The sequence below is a fragment of the Excalfactoria chinensis genome, chromosome 5 (assembly GCF_039878825.1).
Source record: "Excalfactoria chinensis isolate bCotChi1 chromosome 5, bCotChi1.hap2, whole genome shotgun sequence".
Taxonomy (NCBI): domain Eukaryota; kingdom Metazoa; phylum Chordata; class Aves; order Galliformes; family Phasianidae; genus Excalfactoria; species Excalfactoria chinensis.
The window spans coordinates 33,625,831-33,641,356 of NC_092829.1; the positions used below are offsets into that span (position 1 = coordinate 33,625,831).

Sequence of the window (15,526 nt, forward strand, 5' to 3'; positions counted from 1 at the left end):
TTCTCTTTTCTGTTGCTAGGCATGTCTTCAAGTAGCCCTCTACAAACGGCAATTATTCGGCCTTCTGGACTGACAGATTTTGGACCTTCAAGCGCCTCTTCTCCTTTGAGTTCACCTTTGAGCAAAGGAAACAGTGTTTGTGGCACCCCCAAAGGCTTAAACCTGACCAGCAGTCTCGTATCAGAAACTGCCATTCGGAAGCAAAGCAAAGGTGCCCACACCTCAGGTGGTCGGTAGTAATTTTGAACCCCCAAAGCTTGTCTAAACTGTGTCGGCTATTGGAGAAGACCACCCTGCGAGCTGAAGGCATGCAAAGGAATGCCTTGTTGCTGTCATGCACCTGTGTGAAAAGAAAATCAAAGCACAATAGGAATGGGTGGTTTATGTGAGCACTTTGATTATGTGTATCCCAAAAAAATTTATCTTTGCAGACACTGCGAGAAGGATGGAAAAGGGGGGTCTGGAGTGGCTGAGAGAGTGTCCGATGTTGTTTTCTGATGTGTATCTGACAAAGATTCCTGAGAAAGCATCCAGGTACTCCATGCAATATTCCGAAGCTGTGTGTACTTGAAGTCACACCAGTGTACTTTCTCTCTTGTAGCCTGAGGTGGAACTCAGCTTTAGTTTTCTTCAGTGAAATCAGTATCTGAATGCCAGAGTAAGAAGACATTTCTGTACTGGGAGCTGGTTGGTGTATATGCAGGGGGTAACTAGGGGCTAATATGAGGATGTGGTATGATCAAAAAAAATCTTGTATTCTGCTAGTGTGGACCTCTGGTTGTTTTTGTTTATTTTTTGTGTTCTTGAAGGTTTGAAATGCAAAGGAAGGTATCTCAGGGGGTTTCTGGGGAGTGGACTCGTCAGCACCATTTGTCAAGAATAGGGTAAGAACTACAGAGAGCTCTGACAGGTCTAGTGAGAGCAGCAGCACTGCCTCTGCTTTGTACAGTGGAAGAAGCCTCAAGCCAGTGGTTTGGTTTGTCTTTCAAAGTTGTTACCAGCGTGAGCATTCACTGTACTTAGAAAGATCTCTCACATTTTTGAGGTGTGCTGAGCTCTTAAAGGCTCAGGAATGCAGTCAGGCTCTACTTGTACAGATCTCAAGAAGAGGGAAAGCTGCAGTGCCGAGGAAGAGTTTGATGCTGTTCCTCTCACTGTGCCATAGCAGAGCATGGTTCTGCAGCTAGCAGCTCCGTGAGCGGAGCATTGAAAAACAGCACTGAGGAAGAGAACTGTGCCATTCCCCTTTTGAGCCAAATCCTGGGGCGAAAATTTGTCTCGTATCCCAGCCATCCATTGATTGTTCTTCCAGTGTGTTTTCCCTTCATCTTTGTGCTCATCAGATGTACTAGCTTGGTTGAGTTCCCTGCCACGTGCGGGTACTGGTAGCCATCTCCCGCAGGCTGACAGAAAGCAGGGCTGCCAGTGCCCATCTGTGTTCTCATTCTCCTATTGCTCCTTCTCCTTCCTCAATGCACAACCCCCCTCTGTAGGCCCTTGCTTTGCTGTAAGCGTTGTCTGCATTGCACTGAGATTTAGGTGTGGGGCAGTTCTTCTGTCTGACATGTTGAATTAAAAGGCTGTTCTGCCGGGGCACTTTCAATCTGTCAAGAGAGAAGCAAGTTTTGAGTTGCAGGTCTGGGCTGTGACAGCAGAAGATGACTTATTATTATTATAATATTTTTTTTCCAACCCCAAATCCTTTGCCTGGCGTCCTACAGTGTGGAGCAAGTGCTTCCTGTTGGCTCTGCCTCTAATTTGCACACCTGAAAATAGCAGAACTGAGCTTAGTTAGATTGATTTTTAAACAGATTTGCAGGGGATAATTGAGGGAGAGATTGTGTTTAATTAACTCATCGAAGATTTCTCCCCTCCCCTTGTATTCACATGTATATATGATAGTTAGAGGGAATCAGACAAATGCCAAGCCTTTTTTTCTCTTTGAATGTGCTGTCTATTTTTATAACTGAACTTGTACATATGTATAAAGAGAGACACACCTTTCTTTTACTAACTGGAGAAGAAAATCTTAAATAAAATGGAGTGAGATAATTTTATGTAAATCAGCGTCTTTGTGGTTTTTACACTTAAAACTAAATGAGAGGATTAGGGAAGAGAGCATGGAGGGCGCACATCTGCAAGTGCACCTGGGGACATGCTGCTCAGTGTAATGCTCTGGCGTCTTTACATTCCTCCGAGTGTCACATTCTGTGACCTTTTTCAGTTACAACCGTGCACATTATCCTGTGTCTGTATACACTGATGATCTGGTAAGCTGCGTTGGAGCAGGTATGCGGCAGGTCACAAGAAAACAGAAGCAGCTGTGATTGCATAATGGTATCTGAGTTATAATGGGTGAATTTAACACTGTTGATTGTTTTGGGACAGATTTTTTCTTTAGAAACAAAATTCCTTCTTGTATTTCTTTTTTTCAGTGAGAAGTGAAATGACTTGTGTTGCAACTCTGATTTTTGCACTGCAAGGTAACGGTGTTAATTTGGCGTAATCCCGAGTCAAGAGAAAAATACGTTTGTGAGTTGAAAAGATTTGCAACAAAGGTATACTGCTGTGTGTGTGCTTTTGGGAGATCAAAGTGTGGATACTGTGAAAACTGACGACAGCATATTAAAAACTCATTTAATCTTCAGACGAAGTACAGAATGCTATCACAACTTCTGGCAAAGGCAGCAGCAGCCCGGCTGCTTGCAGACCAGCAAACTCAGGAAGACCAAACGTAGCAGGAAAGGAACTGCTAGGTCAGATCCTGTTCAAAATATGCAAAAAATTTAAACAGATGAATTCTTTGTATTATATATCAGAGCTGGGGTTGTGAGATATTGATCAGGGAATCATAAAGAATTCATGTCGAGGCTGTTCTGTTTGGTTTTTTTGCTTTGGGGGACTTAATAGTGCAAATTGACTAAAGACTGAGAAAAATTGTAAGGAGGTGAAGGAGGTTTTGTGTTCTACGCAGGGGAAAGAAGTGTTCCTAACATGGATGATGTGCATATTGCGGTTTTGTTCTTTGAGGTTTCGGTCTGAGCATCTTTTCACTCTGTGCATTGTGCTCTTGTTTTGTGGGTTAATGGTGAGGAATGGCCCTTTCCTCTGAGGAAGGAGGTATTTGCTGCTGGCAGAAACAAAATACGGAATTAACGGAGTGTGATCCAAGTGGTGAAATGGTGAAAGAGATGTCAGCATGTTTTAAGGGAAGCAGGGCATGCTGTGTATGCCTCGTATTGTTTCATTGTAGCGTTGATATCTTCTCTCAGCAGTTACTGCAAAGCTGTTAAATACAGTTCCCTGAACATTATTACTGCGAGCCATTTTCTTTCCGTTGTCCCCGTTTAGTCAGCCACTGATGTCCTCTTAGTTTGCAAAGACAAGCAGATTACTGGATTTCATCTGGAACTGCTTCAGTTCTAAACGTTGGTGTGCTAATATTGCAGTGACCAAATGTAATATTATTTCTGTGCCTTTTCCCTTTTCTGTTGCACGCTTTTCCCACCACAGTGTCTCTGCGCTTTGCTGTCTCATGTTCTGTTTGTGGAATGCCTTCTGTTTGCCCAGGGCTATGGTTTGCTTTATTGCCATTTTCCTGAAGTATTTCCTTTAGCAGCATTTCTCAGGGGGGAAGGCACATCAAACTCAGTGGGAAACGCTCTGTGCCAAAGGAGTAGGAATCTTGCTTTGGTTGTAGCACAGCTGAGTTGTGGTTGGGAGGAGGAAGAGCCCAACTGATAGAATCTTTGGGGGCAGGATGTGGATCTAGTGCTGTGGGAAATGCTGCCCTATAACCACAGTGCTGCAGTCCTGGTGTCCTCCTGTCTGCAGGGTGAGCTGCTCTGCTTCTGATCCCAGGTGTGTTTACAGGCTCTTCTTCCTCTCCCTTTTGCCTGTTTCCTTTTGATTGACTGTTCAGTCTGAAGCACATGCTGTAACTCTGAACGAGCCTTATAGGCATGTCTTGTTCTCACCTTGCTGCTCAATAAGAAGAGGTTGTGCACTCCACGCTGTCCTCTGGGGGAACTTCTGCACAAGTAGCTGGGAAGCACTTGAAAGCTGTCTGCCCAAAGAGATGCTACATGGATGTTAAGTGTAACTGAGACAAATATGCTGAAATAAAGCATCGTATGCCCCTAGGCAATAAGCACTCTGAATTGTGAAGGGTTTGTTTTTCATTTGCAGCATGCATCAGGTGTGTTCTGGTGAATGAGAGGGGGAGGGGCAAATCATCATTTCTTTTAGGAGCACTGTTGTTAGGGTGATACTGATGGCCTGAGCTTTCAGATCCAGCCAGCAGATTTGCACAGTAAACAGCTGTCTTGTAGCATTCAGATTACCATTCTACCCCAAATGTCTTGTTAAATGGAGAAATACATGGTAAGATGAGGTGGGTTTCTTCCAGCTTTATTTTTAGCTCCCACCTCTTCCCTCAGGAAGGTGAATTTAACACAGAGCTGATGGCTCTACCATGTGTTTTGTACCAAGCTATTCACACAGTGCTCTTCCAGTGGCACATGAAGGTATTCGTCTGTATCCCAGGCATGAGGAAGTGTTTCATTGCTCAGGTATGAAATGACAGCTCCTTCCTTCCTTAACTGATGAGCATCACTGATAGAATGAGGTAGGGGAGGAAGAGATTGAAACCACTTCCATGTCTTATGGAGTTTTCCCAGGGACCATTTCTTCCTTCTTCCAGTGTTGGCATTAAACCCTCCCCTCTGTACTGCAGCACATGAGCAGCGAGGTGTGATGTGGCACAGGGTCCCTTGTCATAACTACGACATTTGTCAAGCACATGTCTTTCCCTCCTTGCTCCTTAGCATTACCTGACCGTTCTCAAGACCAATGGGCTGTCTTGGGGTTTCTGGCCACAGAAGGTTAGTTTTTAAACAGATGACCCTCAGCCTTGTATTATGAGGTTATGGGAATGGTGAAGAAGAAAAAAAAAAAGCATACCTGGTGTGCAAGCGCTGTGACACTGAATAAACCTCCTGCAACATTAACAACAAACAAAGAAACCAAAGAAACCAAAGACTGCTGCTCTGAGATGAGGAGAGCCTGCCTGAGAATTTCCTGCTGTTTTGGACTGTCACAGAACTGATGTAGGCTTTCCTCTAGGCAGATCATAGGCAGGAGCCCTCTCTGCAAGGCGAGGTGTCTGCTGTTCGGGTTTGTTTGGGGTTTGTTTTTTTACTGTTTTCTCTGTTGTAGCTTTCAAACACAGAAATTCTTGTTGGTGTTCTTGTGCGTTGGCTCATAAAGATCTGACTTCATTGAAGAGGTCACCTTTGGTATTCCTTACATCACTCTCTTTGTTGTTCATAGTTTGGAAGAAGTTACTGTGCCTGCTCTTAGTCATAATTTTAATGTGTTATATGCACCGCTTGACATGCAAAAACAACTGCTAATTGCTCAGTAATTTGTCACGCAGCTCAATTCCTATTAGCTACGTTGAAAACTTACTGACATGAAGCTGAATCTGTGAAGTGCTACAGTGGTGATTTGGGACTGGAAGCCGCAATGGGCTGTTACAGCCACAGGTGATGGGTGTGTTTTGAAACACACCATTGGGAGCTTTGCTGAAGGAGATTGGCTTCTCTGGCTTTGGTAATTTGCTATTGCCATATGCAATCAGAGGTATGTATTGTGCAATGAGTGTAATTTGGTTATGGTGCAGTTTGCTGTCCTCAGCTATGTATCTTTGTGCCTGTCTGAAATTGAGTTATTTGATGCAAAGAGCGAGCGTTGGGACAGTAGAGTATTCGCAGACAGATTAGAGAGCCCAGCTCTCCCTTGCAGCGATATAATTGATAGCAAATGAGAGAAGTAATGTTGTTTAAATTCTTAATTTAAAACAGAGCCTACGTCTGAGATGTTACAGGAATAAACAGGGGAGAGGTTTGGATCTGCTGGCAACTGCGAGCTGAAGCCATTAGTGAAAAGCTTGGGGGGCTGCAAAGCTCTTTGTAGCTGTATTGGCTTTCCAGAGAAAAGAGAAAATGGGGGATGGTCCTTGGTGTTTGGAGCAAGGTGTGTGTAAATAAGCAGGGCTGTATGGGAGAAAAAGGAATGGGGCTGCCGCCTGTGTGTGAGCTTCCTTCCATCAAGTGAAACAAGGCAAGAATCCTCTGGGAAAAAAAATAGTAGATTTGTACTCTTAAGTGAGGCCAGAGCCACAGTTACTTCTCGGTGCAGAACTCGTGGGTCCTCAAATTATAGGATGTGCTTCCAGGAATAGATATGATATATATATGTAGCCTAGAGATACTAATGCTGCCAAAATGCAGTGTGCTATGTGGCACCAGGAGATGCGATTTCATCTGGCTCCTGTCTGGGGGTCCAGTAAGAGGGGGAGATGGAAGGCATCTGACTGGGGTGGGCATTGTTGCTCCTGTCCCTGTCTGCACGATGGCAAACAAATGCCTCAGACAAGAGCACACTCTTGTAAAGCGGTCTGAAAGGTTGAACATGTATATATGATTTCCAAAGCTGCTAGCTGTTTGTTTGAAAGGTACTTTGGGGTCTGTTGTGTTGCTTGTTTGTTTCTTGTTTTTTAAAGGAAACAAGTACCTCGTTGGGAAACCAAAACAGATTCCAGCCCTGGATGCCTCTGGGAGCATCCTGAGGACAAAGCCATCAATCCTACTTGTCTGTAACAGTATCTGCCACGTGTCGGTGGTGGTGCTGGGAGGTCACTCCCAGCCGGGCTCTGCCGAAATGTGAGCAGGGTAAGATGTGAGCAGGGCGAGGGCATTGCGCGGGGGATTTGGAAACGCGGGTGTCCTGTCTAGACACCCAGAGAACAAAAGGCTGCTCTTTTGGCTTGTTTTCCAAATGTTTTCAGGTGGCACATATACTTTGTTGCGGTTGCCCTCGAGGCTGTTTGCAGTGGGGCTGTAATTGCTGTAAGCAGGCTGGATACGAGTCTGAGAGGGTTCCAGCATCTCTGCAGTCAGTGTCAATGTCTGCAGCCTCAGCTCGTGGTGGAGAAGCAGAGCAGGTAGTTGAGGTTCTACCCTGGCAAGTCCTAGTGCCCGTGCTTAGCTCTGACTGCTCTGGAGTCTCCTGCACATGGAAGTGTTTGGGACAGGGCCTGCCATGCAAAATGTGCAGGACATCCGTGGGTGCCCTGTGCTGCCCCAGTGCCGGCAGCGTAGGCCTGCATGTCCCCAGCACGTGCCCCGATGCGTTAGTCATGTTTCTGAAGAACAGCAAGTGAAACCTCCTCTGTGCTAAAGTCATCCTCCGAGTTTTCTTCCTGTGGGCAAAGCAGTAGCAGATTTCTGGGTGCTGCAGTATCTCTGTGTGGGCAAAGCAGCGTGCAGAGGCTGCTCCTGCTGTGTGAGCACTGCAGTAAAAACCCCTTTCAGGTGCCAGCAGCCTCCAGGTGTCTCTTCAGCCTTCAGCACGGGGCCAGGCTGATCGCTGGGAGCCTTCATTGAGTGCCTGGGGAAATGTGTTCCATTAAAACTGAGATGAGGGAGGCAGAAAGTGGCCTAAACAGCAGGGCCTGAGAGCAGCCTTTGTTTCTGTCCCCAGTGCAGCTCAGCGTGGTCTGGAACAGCATGGTGTCCCCAGCCAGGAAAACAGTCCCTCTGTTCTGAACTTTCCTGACCTTCCACGTTATTTCAGTCTCATTCTCTGGAGTTCAAGGTACTGGCTGTGCTTCAGGAATTCAGGAGTATAAACACTCATCAGCTTGGCTGGCACTGCTGGGAGATGAAAAGGGAGCTGGGAATGAATAATGCACATCCAAAACCAAACAAAAAGGGCTCGGGGTTTGTAAACACAGCATGTAGAGCTTTCACAGGGCTGTCCCAAGTGCCCCTGCCCTCTGCCCTCTTCTCCTAATGCAGTTTCAATAAACTTTAATACAGCACACAAATGAGGGAGGCTGTTATATAAGCCAAGGCAACTCAGTAGGAGGAAGTTCCAGGCTTGCCAGGTGGCCACTGCTTTTGCTGCAAGCACAGTTTTTCCTCAGCCTGAGTGCGTTCCTTGTCCCCTCTCTTCCTCTGGAGCTGGTGGCATCTCACTGTCACCCTTATGCTGGGGCCTCGCATGTGCCTGCCTGTCTGCCAGCTCTGAGCAGCCCTTTGGATCCTGTGCTGCTGAAACCTTCTGAAATGGGACGATACCAAAAGCAGGAAGTCTGACTTGGGGGAATCTTCCATCCTGAGCTGAATGCAAGACAAACCAATTTCAGGTTCTGTGAAGAGCTTTTCAGGCACAGGCTGACTTACAGCCTCATGCTGTGGGCAGTGCTACCGCTCTGGCACCGAGCAACGAGGAAGTTTCACGGTGCACAGGTGAGCTCAGCTGTGTTGTGTGCTGGGCGATTGAGGCTGGTTCGTGCAAAATCCATCCCAAGCAGCTCGCAGCCCTTCCCTTCCCCTGCCTCACCGTTACGGGCCAGACTGTGGGCAAACACATCCACTCTTCAGCGCGCACGAGGCTCTGTTCAGCCCCTGCTGCAGATGGGAGTGGCAGACAGAGCACAGCCGCCGCGGCGTCTCTAACAACCACGCGGGCCGCAACTCGCTCGCCACGCTGAGGCTGGCACTGACCCATACTGAGGCCGGGAGCCCTGGTAAGCGCCCTTTGTTTTGATCTTTTACTTTTCCCCTGCCTGTGAAGCATCTGTAGGTAATTAAGTGCACGTTTCAGCCCGCCTCCCGAGCGGCAAGCAGGCACATATGGAGCAACACATGTGCGACGCGCTGCCCTCCTCACCCCCCGCAGCAGCTGCTGAAGTCGGCGCGTGCCACCTCCCGCAGCTCGCGTGCTGCCTGCAGGCCCAGCGCCCTGCGCACGCTGAGGGCACGTGTGGCTGCCCCAACACACGGCTCCCTGGTGGGGCGCTGGACCCGCTTTCTGAGCGTCCAGACGTGCGCTGTTGTCCTCCAGGAGGCTCAGGCAAGGCGTTGCTGTCTGGCATCCAACGAGGAGTGTTGCTCATTCCCTGCCTCTCCCGGCTCGGGCGTTCTGGAGTTCCCTTCTCACCGGAGAGAGGCAGCCCCATCGAGCATCTGCTCCTGCACGGGGCTCTGGTGATGCTCTACGGAAACCACAGCAACCGCATTTGTAATGAAGGTGGATCGTGTGCAGTGTGCTGGTTTTAGACTTGGGAAGCATGTGGTGGTGCTTGCAAACACGTTTCTGTTACAGCTGGGAAACCATCTATGCTGCAGATAGTTTGTTTTTCAAGATGAAAGTACGCTTCCCTGCAAATAAGTTATTCTCTTTTAACACTTGAATGTTGCAGCTGGTGGCTGGTGGCAAGCCAGAGACACTGACAGCTGGGGGGCATCTGACTGACTGCCCCAGGGAGCACCGCAGCAATTAAGTGTCAGGAAGCCACAGCTGGAGGTGGGTGAGATGGGGTTCTCTTGGGGCTTTCCCCAGAGGAGCAGCTGAACACCAAATTGCCCATCAGCTGTGGCACTGCTTTCTTTTACAGGAGAATAACAACTGGATGTTTCCCACACGTAAGCATCTCCAGAAAGGCACTGTAAGTTACTCCAAGGCTGTCTTGTGGTCCTTTATAGGGAACATGATGCTGCTCACAGTGGTGGCAGCAGCAGCTCATGTAGGAGCCGCTCTGCTGGCAGCAGCCGAGTGCCCTCGCTCCATGCAGCAGCACCTGGGGAAGATGCAGCTGCTCAGCTGAAGTGAGAGTCTCCACAGAACAGGGAAAGCAGAGTTTTCTCTAGACTATTACCTACCTTTAATTAGTGCTAAATTAAGCTGTTTCAATTAGTTTTCACTCGGTAACTCCTGTCTAGAAACAGGTAACACAGGTATGTACTGTTATCTCAGCATGGAGGCAGCTGGTAATGAGAAGAATCAGGCAGCATGGCAGCTGTCTGGTGCTGCACACACAGCAGCTGCATGCAAGGAAGGAGAGGATGTTTCTCCTCCTCCACAGTCAGCAGAGCTGGCCACAAGTGGCAGCTTCCTGGCACTGTGCTGTTACTTCATGGAAGCAGCCGGAGTGAGGTCAGCTCAGGTAAAAAGCACTTGGCATGCCCAGAGAGTTGTATTTCCTCACCCGCCTTGTACAGACAGCAGGGCTGGCTTATGGCTGGTGTCAGCACAGTGCTGGGAGGGGGGAGGATGACTGAACCCACTCCTCTTAAAGGGAAATATCATAATAGGTGTCTTCTAGGAAATCTGGCTGAGGGAAGCTGCTTAGCAGCAAGACTTGCTTTTCTGCCAGCAGATAGGAACTGCAGTAGCAGTACAACTAGCTTCAGAAAGGAGAAAACAGACCAAAACAAAAAAAGTCAAGCATATTTAAAATAAGAATCAGTTTGAAGTCACTATAACTGAAGGAAGTACAGGGAGTGACGCTGTCAGCTTGTTTTATAACTGGGCACAGCACAGCACCAGTTCATAGACATACAAGCCACAGTAATGGGAATATTCCCTATTTTTTATTTATTTTTTTTTAAAAAAGAACAACGTTTGGGAGGAGTCAAGTGTCCTTGCAGTCAGCCCTCAGGAGTTCTTTTGCCAGTTGCAGTAGCAGCAGTTTCCTTTCCAAATACTATAGGTTTTCATGCTGTTAATAGGTGAAGCTGAGAAGCCCGAGCTTGCAGCAGTACCTCTGCTTCTCCTGACACAGCAGGATCCAGGATTGCATTATGTTCAGCAGTGGTCCTTCACAGTTAAGTACAAATCTACCAAGCATAGTTCTGGGTATGAAGCTGGAACTTCTCCACAGGCCCACATTACCTATTGCCAGAGGGCAATCCAGTACAAGGCTGGTTAAAAGTGCTGCTGCATCAGACAGCTTTCCCATTTCTTACAGCATCAGCTGAGCCTGCAGCAGCACGAGGTCAGTGAAGCCTAGAGCAAAGCTGCTGTCACTGACACAGGTTCAGTGCCTCAGGAAACTGAGCTAAAGCAAGAAGGCACCAACACAAAGGTGAGCACGGGCTGCATCCCACAGTGGCACATAAGCAGCTTGACACCTCTCCTAAGGAGGAGACACACAACACATAATAAATACAACATAACAGTTTAGAAAAGTAAGTGCACTAGTGTGATCCTTTGCAACACCAGGAAGCAGGACCCACAGAGGCACGTTCACTTTGTATTGCACTGGAGGTGAGACACGGGAGGGGAAAAAAAAAAGGTTGTTTGGCAGAGCCTGCCCGTGCTCTACCACCATGCAAGAGCTTTGGCCAGCCTGAGGTAGAACACAAAGATACTGCTAAAACCCAGTCAAGTCCTGCTCAACCAGTCTTTGGAAAAATATAAGGAATAAAAGAAGTGCACAGATGAGCCTCTTTCCCCTCCTGAGGGAGCACACACTCCAGCTCTCACCCCAGAAATCAAGCCTGAGGGCACAGCTCTGGTCAGATCCCCACTTCCCACCTGGAAAGAGGCAAAGGGCTGCAGGTGCTACAGGTAGTGGTGTAACAGGAACCGTGCAGCCCCTTTGCCCCCTCCCTCCCACTCCTTCTCCTTTCATCCACTCAGCCCTGTGTACTCCTGTCAGAGCTCAGGCTGTCCCGATTGTTTCGTCCCTCCTGCTGGAGCCCTGCAAGAAGTTCTCCCTTTCAGCCTTCTGCGGGACGCCGGGCGCTTCCTCCAGGGCTTTCTTCGAGCGGCACAGGCAGGGCAGGAGGGCAATGAGGGCCTCTTCGATGGAGAAGAGGTGCTTGTCCTCCACCTGCGGGCAGAAGTAGCGCATGAAGTCCGCCAGCCGCAGGAGGTACTCCACGTTGTGACCCGCACAGCCGCTCGAGACGATGATTTGCGCCGCGATGTCTTCTTCGGACGCCGGACCGAGGTAGGAGGGGTTCTGCGGCGTAGCGATGTAGACGAGGGCCTGGATGGGCTCCCCCGCCTCCTTGTCCTGCGGGTGGAAGCTGACCAGCTTGGTGTCGTAGCCTCCCAGCACGGCTTCGCGCACGTTCAGGTACTGCAGCGAGGCGGCGACCTGCTGCTCCCCGCACACCTCGTAGGCGACGCCCCACGTGCACGCCTGCAACGAGAGCACGGCCGGTCACACCCCGCGGACATCGCACCTGCCCGCGGCCCCCAGCGCGGCACCGGCCGCCCTACTCACCCCGCAGTCCTCCAGCAGCGTCACCACCCGGCCGGGCTGTGGGGAGAAAGCAAGGAGAAGGAGTTACAGCCTGTCTGTTCAGCTGCCCCGCTTACCACCCCGCGTCCCACCCCGCGCTTACCGCCCGCTCGCTGCCGCGGTGGAAGGTGTCCCCCTGCCAGAAGCGCCGGCTGTAGCCGCGGATGAAGCCCACCTTCCGCGACGTGAACTCGAAACCCGGCCTCCACACCAGCGAGCCGTACCCGAAGATCCACAGCCGCGGCTTGAGCTCCGCGGCCGGGTCTGGGGAGGAAGGTGCCGCGGGTGACTCCGGCCCCTCGGGCCGGCCCGGGTACTCCTGGGTGCTCTGCGCGTCCCGCTTCATTGCGCCGGGCGCTGTTAGGGATGCACGCGTCGCCCCGGCCCTTTAAAGGCCGCAGCGGCGTCGCCCCGCCCGGCCGGCTCGGCCCATCGCGGGTGATGCAACGAGGGCGGGCTGTTTCGCCGCCCCGCGCCGCGCATGGGGCAAAACGGGGCGCGGGTTGCGTCAGGCGGGGCCGTTACCCGCAGCTCTCGTCCTGCTGGCGGCGGGGCCGGCTGTGCGTGAGCGTGAGAAGTGCGCGGACCGTACGGGAGTAGTAAAGTGAACCCAAAGACAAGGGGACGGGGAGGGATCGAGCAATGCAGTGCGTTCCCCAGGCTGGAGCTTGGGCCGGCGTCCAGCCCGCTCCGAGGGTGGGCACGCGTTACAAAGTTGTTCGCTTTGGTGGCGGAGGAAATGCAGAAGCAGAACTCCTCGTTGTTCTGTCCCCCGCATTCATCATCCCACACGGCCCGCCTGCACTCACCGCTGCCGTTTCCTGTTGGCCCCCGTCCAGCGGGCCCCCACCTCTCTGTCCCACGTAACAGGGCGTTTCAGCTACAGTACGCACAGCACAGGCTGCTCCCTGGACCTTGGCACCTGCGCTGTGGGTGACACAACGGCGCGGCTGTCGCATCTGCCCTACCATGCCTTATATAGAGAGCGCCCTGCTCGGTGCCTAGCATGACCTATCACAAGGTCAGCCTTGACGGTGTGACAGACAAATCAGTGTCTAAGAGATAAGGCGCAGATTTTGCTAGGTTCCGTTCTTAGAGAAAGCAGTAAAAAAACCACAAATCTAGTCTCTTTTTCCAGCTTTCCCCGGGATGTGAATGTTATCCAGCTGAGAAATGAGTTGTGTTAGGCATCAGTCTCACAAATGAAGCAACTGCACTTTGTCTGTTAGCTCGAGCTAAGGAATAACACGCAATGCAATAAAAGATGCTGCTGGGAAGTGGCTGCATGCCTGCTGAGGAAGGGAGAAGAAGAGCTCCTTTCCATTTCCATCATTTGCAGCAAGGAACCGTTGCTTAAAGCATGAGCCGCAGGGGGCCTGATTCAGATCCCACACCAGCTGAACACTGCAGGTCTCTGCTCCCTTCAGCGCTGTTACACCCGGAGCAATTAAGTGTGAGGTTAGAAATGTATTTTGAAGTCAAGTATCTTATTTTCTTGAGTAAAGGTGTTGGAATATTGCTCTATCATTAGGAGCACAGCCTGGGGAAAGACTGCTTTTGAAGTTATGGTGTGCATAGCAAGACTTGAGGAATGTTGTTGGTTTCAAGCTTTCATTAATTTGTTTCTCATCGCTGCCTGCACCTTCATTTTATTGTGGTTAAAACAAAGGTTGTGAGGATCGGTGGGGGTGAAGGGGCTGAGCAGCACCCATGGGAGGTAAGGAGAGCAGTGGGTACTAAGGGGAGGGTTTTGTGTCTGTCGGTGCTGTTGGAGCTTGTCTTTATAAGGGAAGGAGAACAGCCTCCAAAGTAAGCCACTGTAATGCTCAGTTAGGTGTGAGGGAGGATGTGGTGCAGTGATGGAGGAACAGGATGGAGCTTCAGGAGTGAGGTAGAAGGTGGAAAAGAAATGTAGGCATCAAACAGCTTGGAAGTGTCAAAGGGAAAAAATGGATGGAAGGCAGTGGCTAACTATTAAAAAATACACAAATGTCTCCCTGCTGTTAAGCATTTTGTTATTATTATTTTTGCTTACCTTCAGGAAGGGGGACAAAAGCCAATTGTAGCTTTACTTGTGACATCCTGAAACTGGTTTTCCCAGGCTGCAGGAAAACATAGACCTAGTTTCTCTTTAGCAGTCTATTCTGTACTTCCCCAGCGCGAGCATCCTCCATGTCAGTCAGTGCCTGTGACTAATGCTGTGCCACAGGTGCCTGTTTTTCAGGACAGCAGTGAATCATCACGGAGCCAGAGGAACCAACAGCAGGGCTGGCATGACACATAGCAGTGGACTGAAACCGTCATTAGCCTCATCTTGTATTTCGGACTCTCATTATCAGGCTCAATAAGCTGAGGACACACAGTGGCTTTTACCAAAACTTGTTCTACTCAGCTGGCACTGATGGGGGATGGGAAGGCTGCTGTTCATTTTCAGATGCCACGTCTATCGCCATCAGCTTGGCACCGCTTCCCTCTATTTACAGTGAGCAAACAAGAGATTCTAAAGAACGCATCTGCTCCTTTTCCATAAGGCTTCAGTAAAGATTACAGCTATTGTGAAGTTCAAACCATGCCACAGAAATTTTCTGGTGATGTAAATCCCCTGATATTTACGTTGCCACGTCCACACACATCACCGAGTATCTTACTTCTGTGTGTTGAACCCAACTCTTATGGCATTTATGAATCCACTATCAGGTAGGAGCATATGATGTATGAATGCACAGATGTCTCTGTTTCAAACACATGCAAATGAAGATGGTATTGTTAAATCTTACAGATAAGAGCCTGAGGATCAGGAATGTTTTATGGAAGAGTTTGAGGTGATTTACTTGGACTTGTTAGTGCGGGAAAGAGCAAGAAAATAAAGAAAAAGGGAAAGTAATCCACTGATCCAAAAGAAAGTTCTCCCATGCCATCTGTTCCCATGGCATGGTAGTTTACTGTCCTACAAAGAAAACCCCATGTTATCTTTTTGGCTTTTGAGTCTTTTACACAGCTGGAACCTGCTGCAATATGGCCTTTGTCAGCTTCCCCTTCCATTCTCACTTGAAGCTTGGGGACAGTTTTGACCTACTGGCAGGAGTTGGTCTTGATGGCTCTGGTCACTCTGCTGCTGTAACAGAACCTTCCCCTGATCCCACTGCATCCCAAGCCAGGAGCTCTTCCAAGTGCCAGGCCGTGAGCCAGGAACTGGATCGACTCATAGTGGTGCACTGTAACTTGCTGTACTTGGCACCCCACCGCCTGGCCTTGCTGCCCATCCATGTGCTGATGCCTAGAAGGGTATTCTGAGGAACTGGATGGATGCGCATGGCAGCAGCTTTGCAGTGAGACTGGGACAAGAGGTAGCAAGGCTCACATGGGCTGAGCTGGGAACCTCAGCCTCAGCTGCAAACATCAGCACCTCATCCAGGCTGCTTC

At 49.7% G+C, this 15,526-nt stretch overlaps 2 protein-coding genes across 3 annotated transcripts in view; one reads left to right on the top strand and one right to left on the bottom strand.

Moving 5' to 3' along the window:
* Nucleotides 1–2,468, top strand: part of INO80 (INO80 complex ATPase subunit) — a 58,340-nt gene extending 55,872 nt beyond the window's left edge. For both annotated transcript variants that reach the window (XM_072338738.1, XM_072338739.1), the window contains exon 36: nt 20–2,468. In XM_072338738.1, coding sequence (XP_072194839.1) covers nt 20–237 — 218 coding nt within the window. In that variant the 3' untranslated portion in view covers nt 238–2,468. The remainder of the gene's footprint in view (nt 1–19) is intronic.
* A 7,819-nt stretch (nt 2,469–10,287) lies between these two features.
* CHAC1 (ChaC glutathione specific gamma-glutamylcyclotransferase 1) lies at nt 10,288–12,529 on the bottom strand. The gene is made up of 3 exons (XM_072337933.1): nt 12,207–12,529; nt 12,086–12,121; nt 10,288–12,001 (listed from the first exon to the last, which is right to left on the bottom strand). The coding sequence occupies exons 1-3, from the start codon at nt 12,447–12,449 to the stop codon at nt 11,516–11,518; spliced, it is 765 nt and encodes a 254-aa protein (XP_072194034.1). The 5' UTR covers nt 12,450–12,529; the 3' UTR covers nt 10,288–11,515.
* Nucleotides 12,530–15,526: the final 2,997 nt, after the last annotated feature.

Coding starts and splice junctions, on each gene's coding strand:
- CHAC1 (XM_072337933.1), bottom strand. CDS start 12,449: ATGAAGCGGGACGCGCAGAGCACCCAGGAGTACCCGGGCCGGCCCGAG. Junction 12,122..12,206: donor ACCGCGGCAGCGAGCGGGCG/GTAAGCGCGGGG, acceptor TTCTCCCCACAG/CCCGGCCGGGTGGTGACGCT. Junction 12,002..12,085: donor CGCTGCTGGAGGACTGCGGG/GTGAGTAGGGCG, acceptor CTCTCGTTGCAG/GCGTGCACGTGGGGCGTCGC.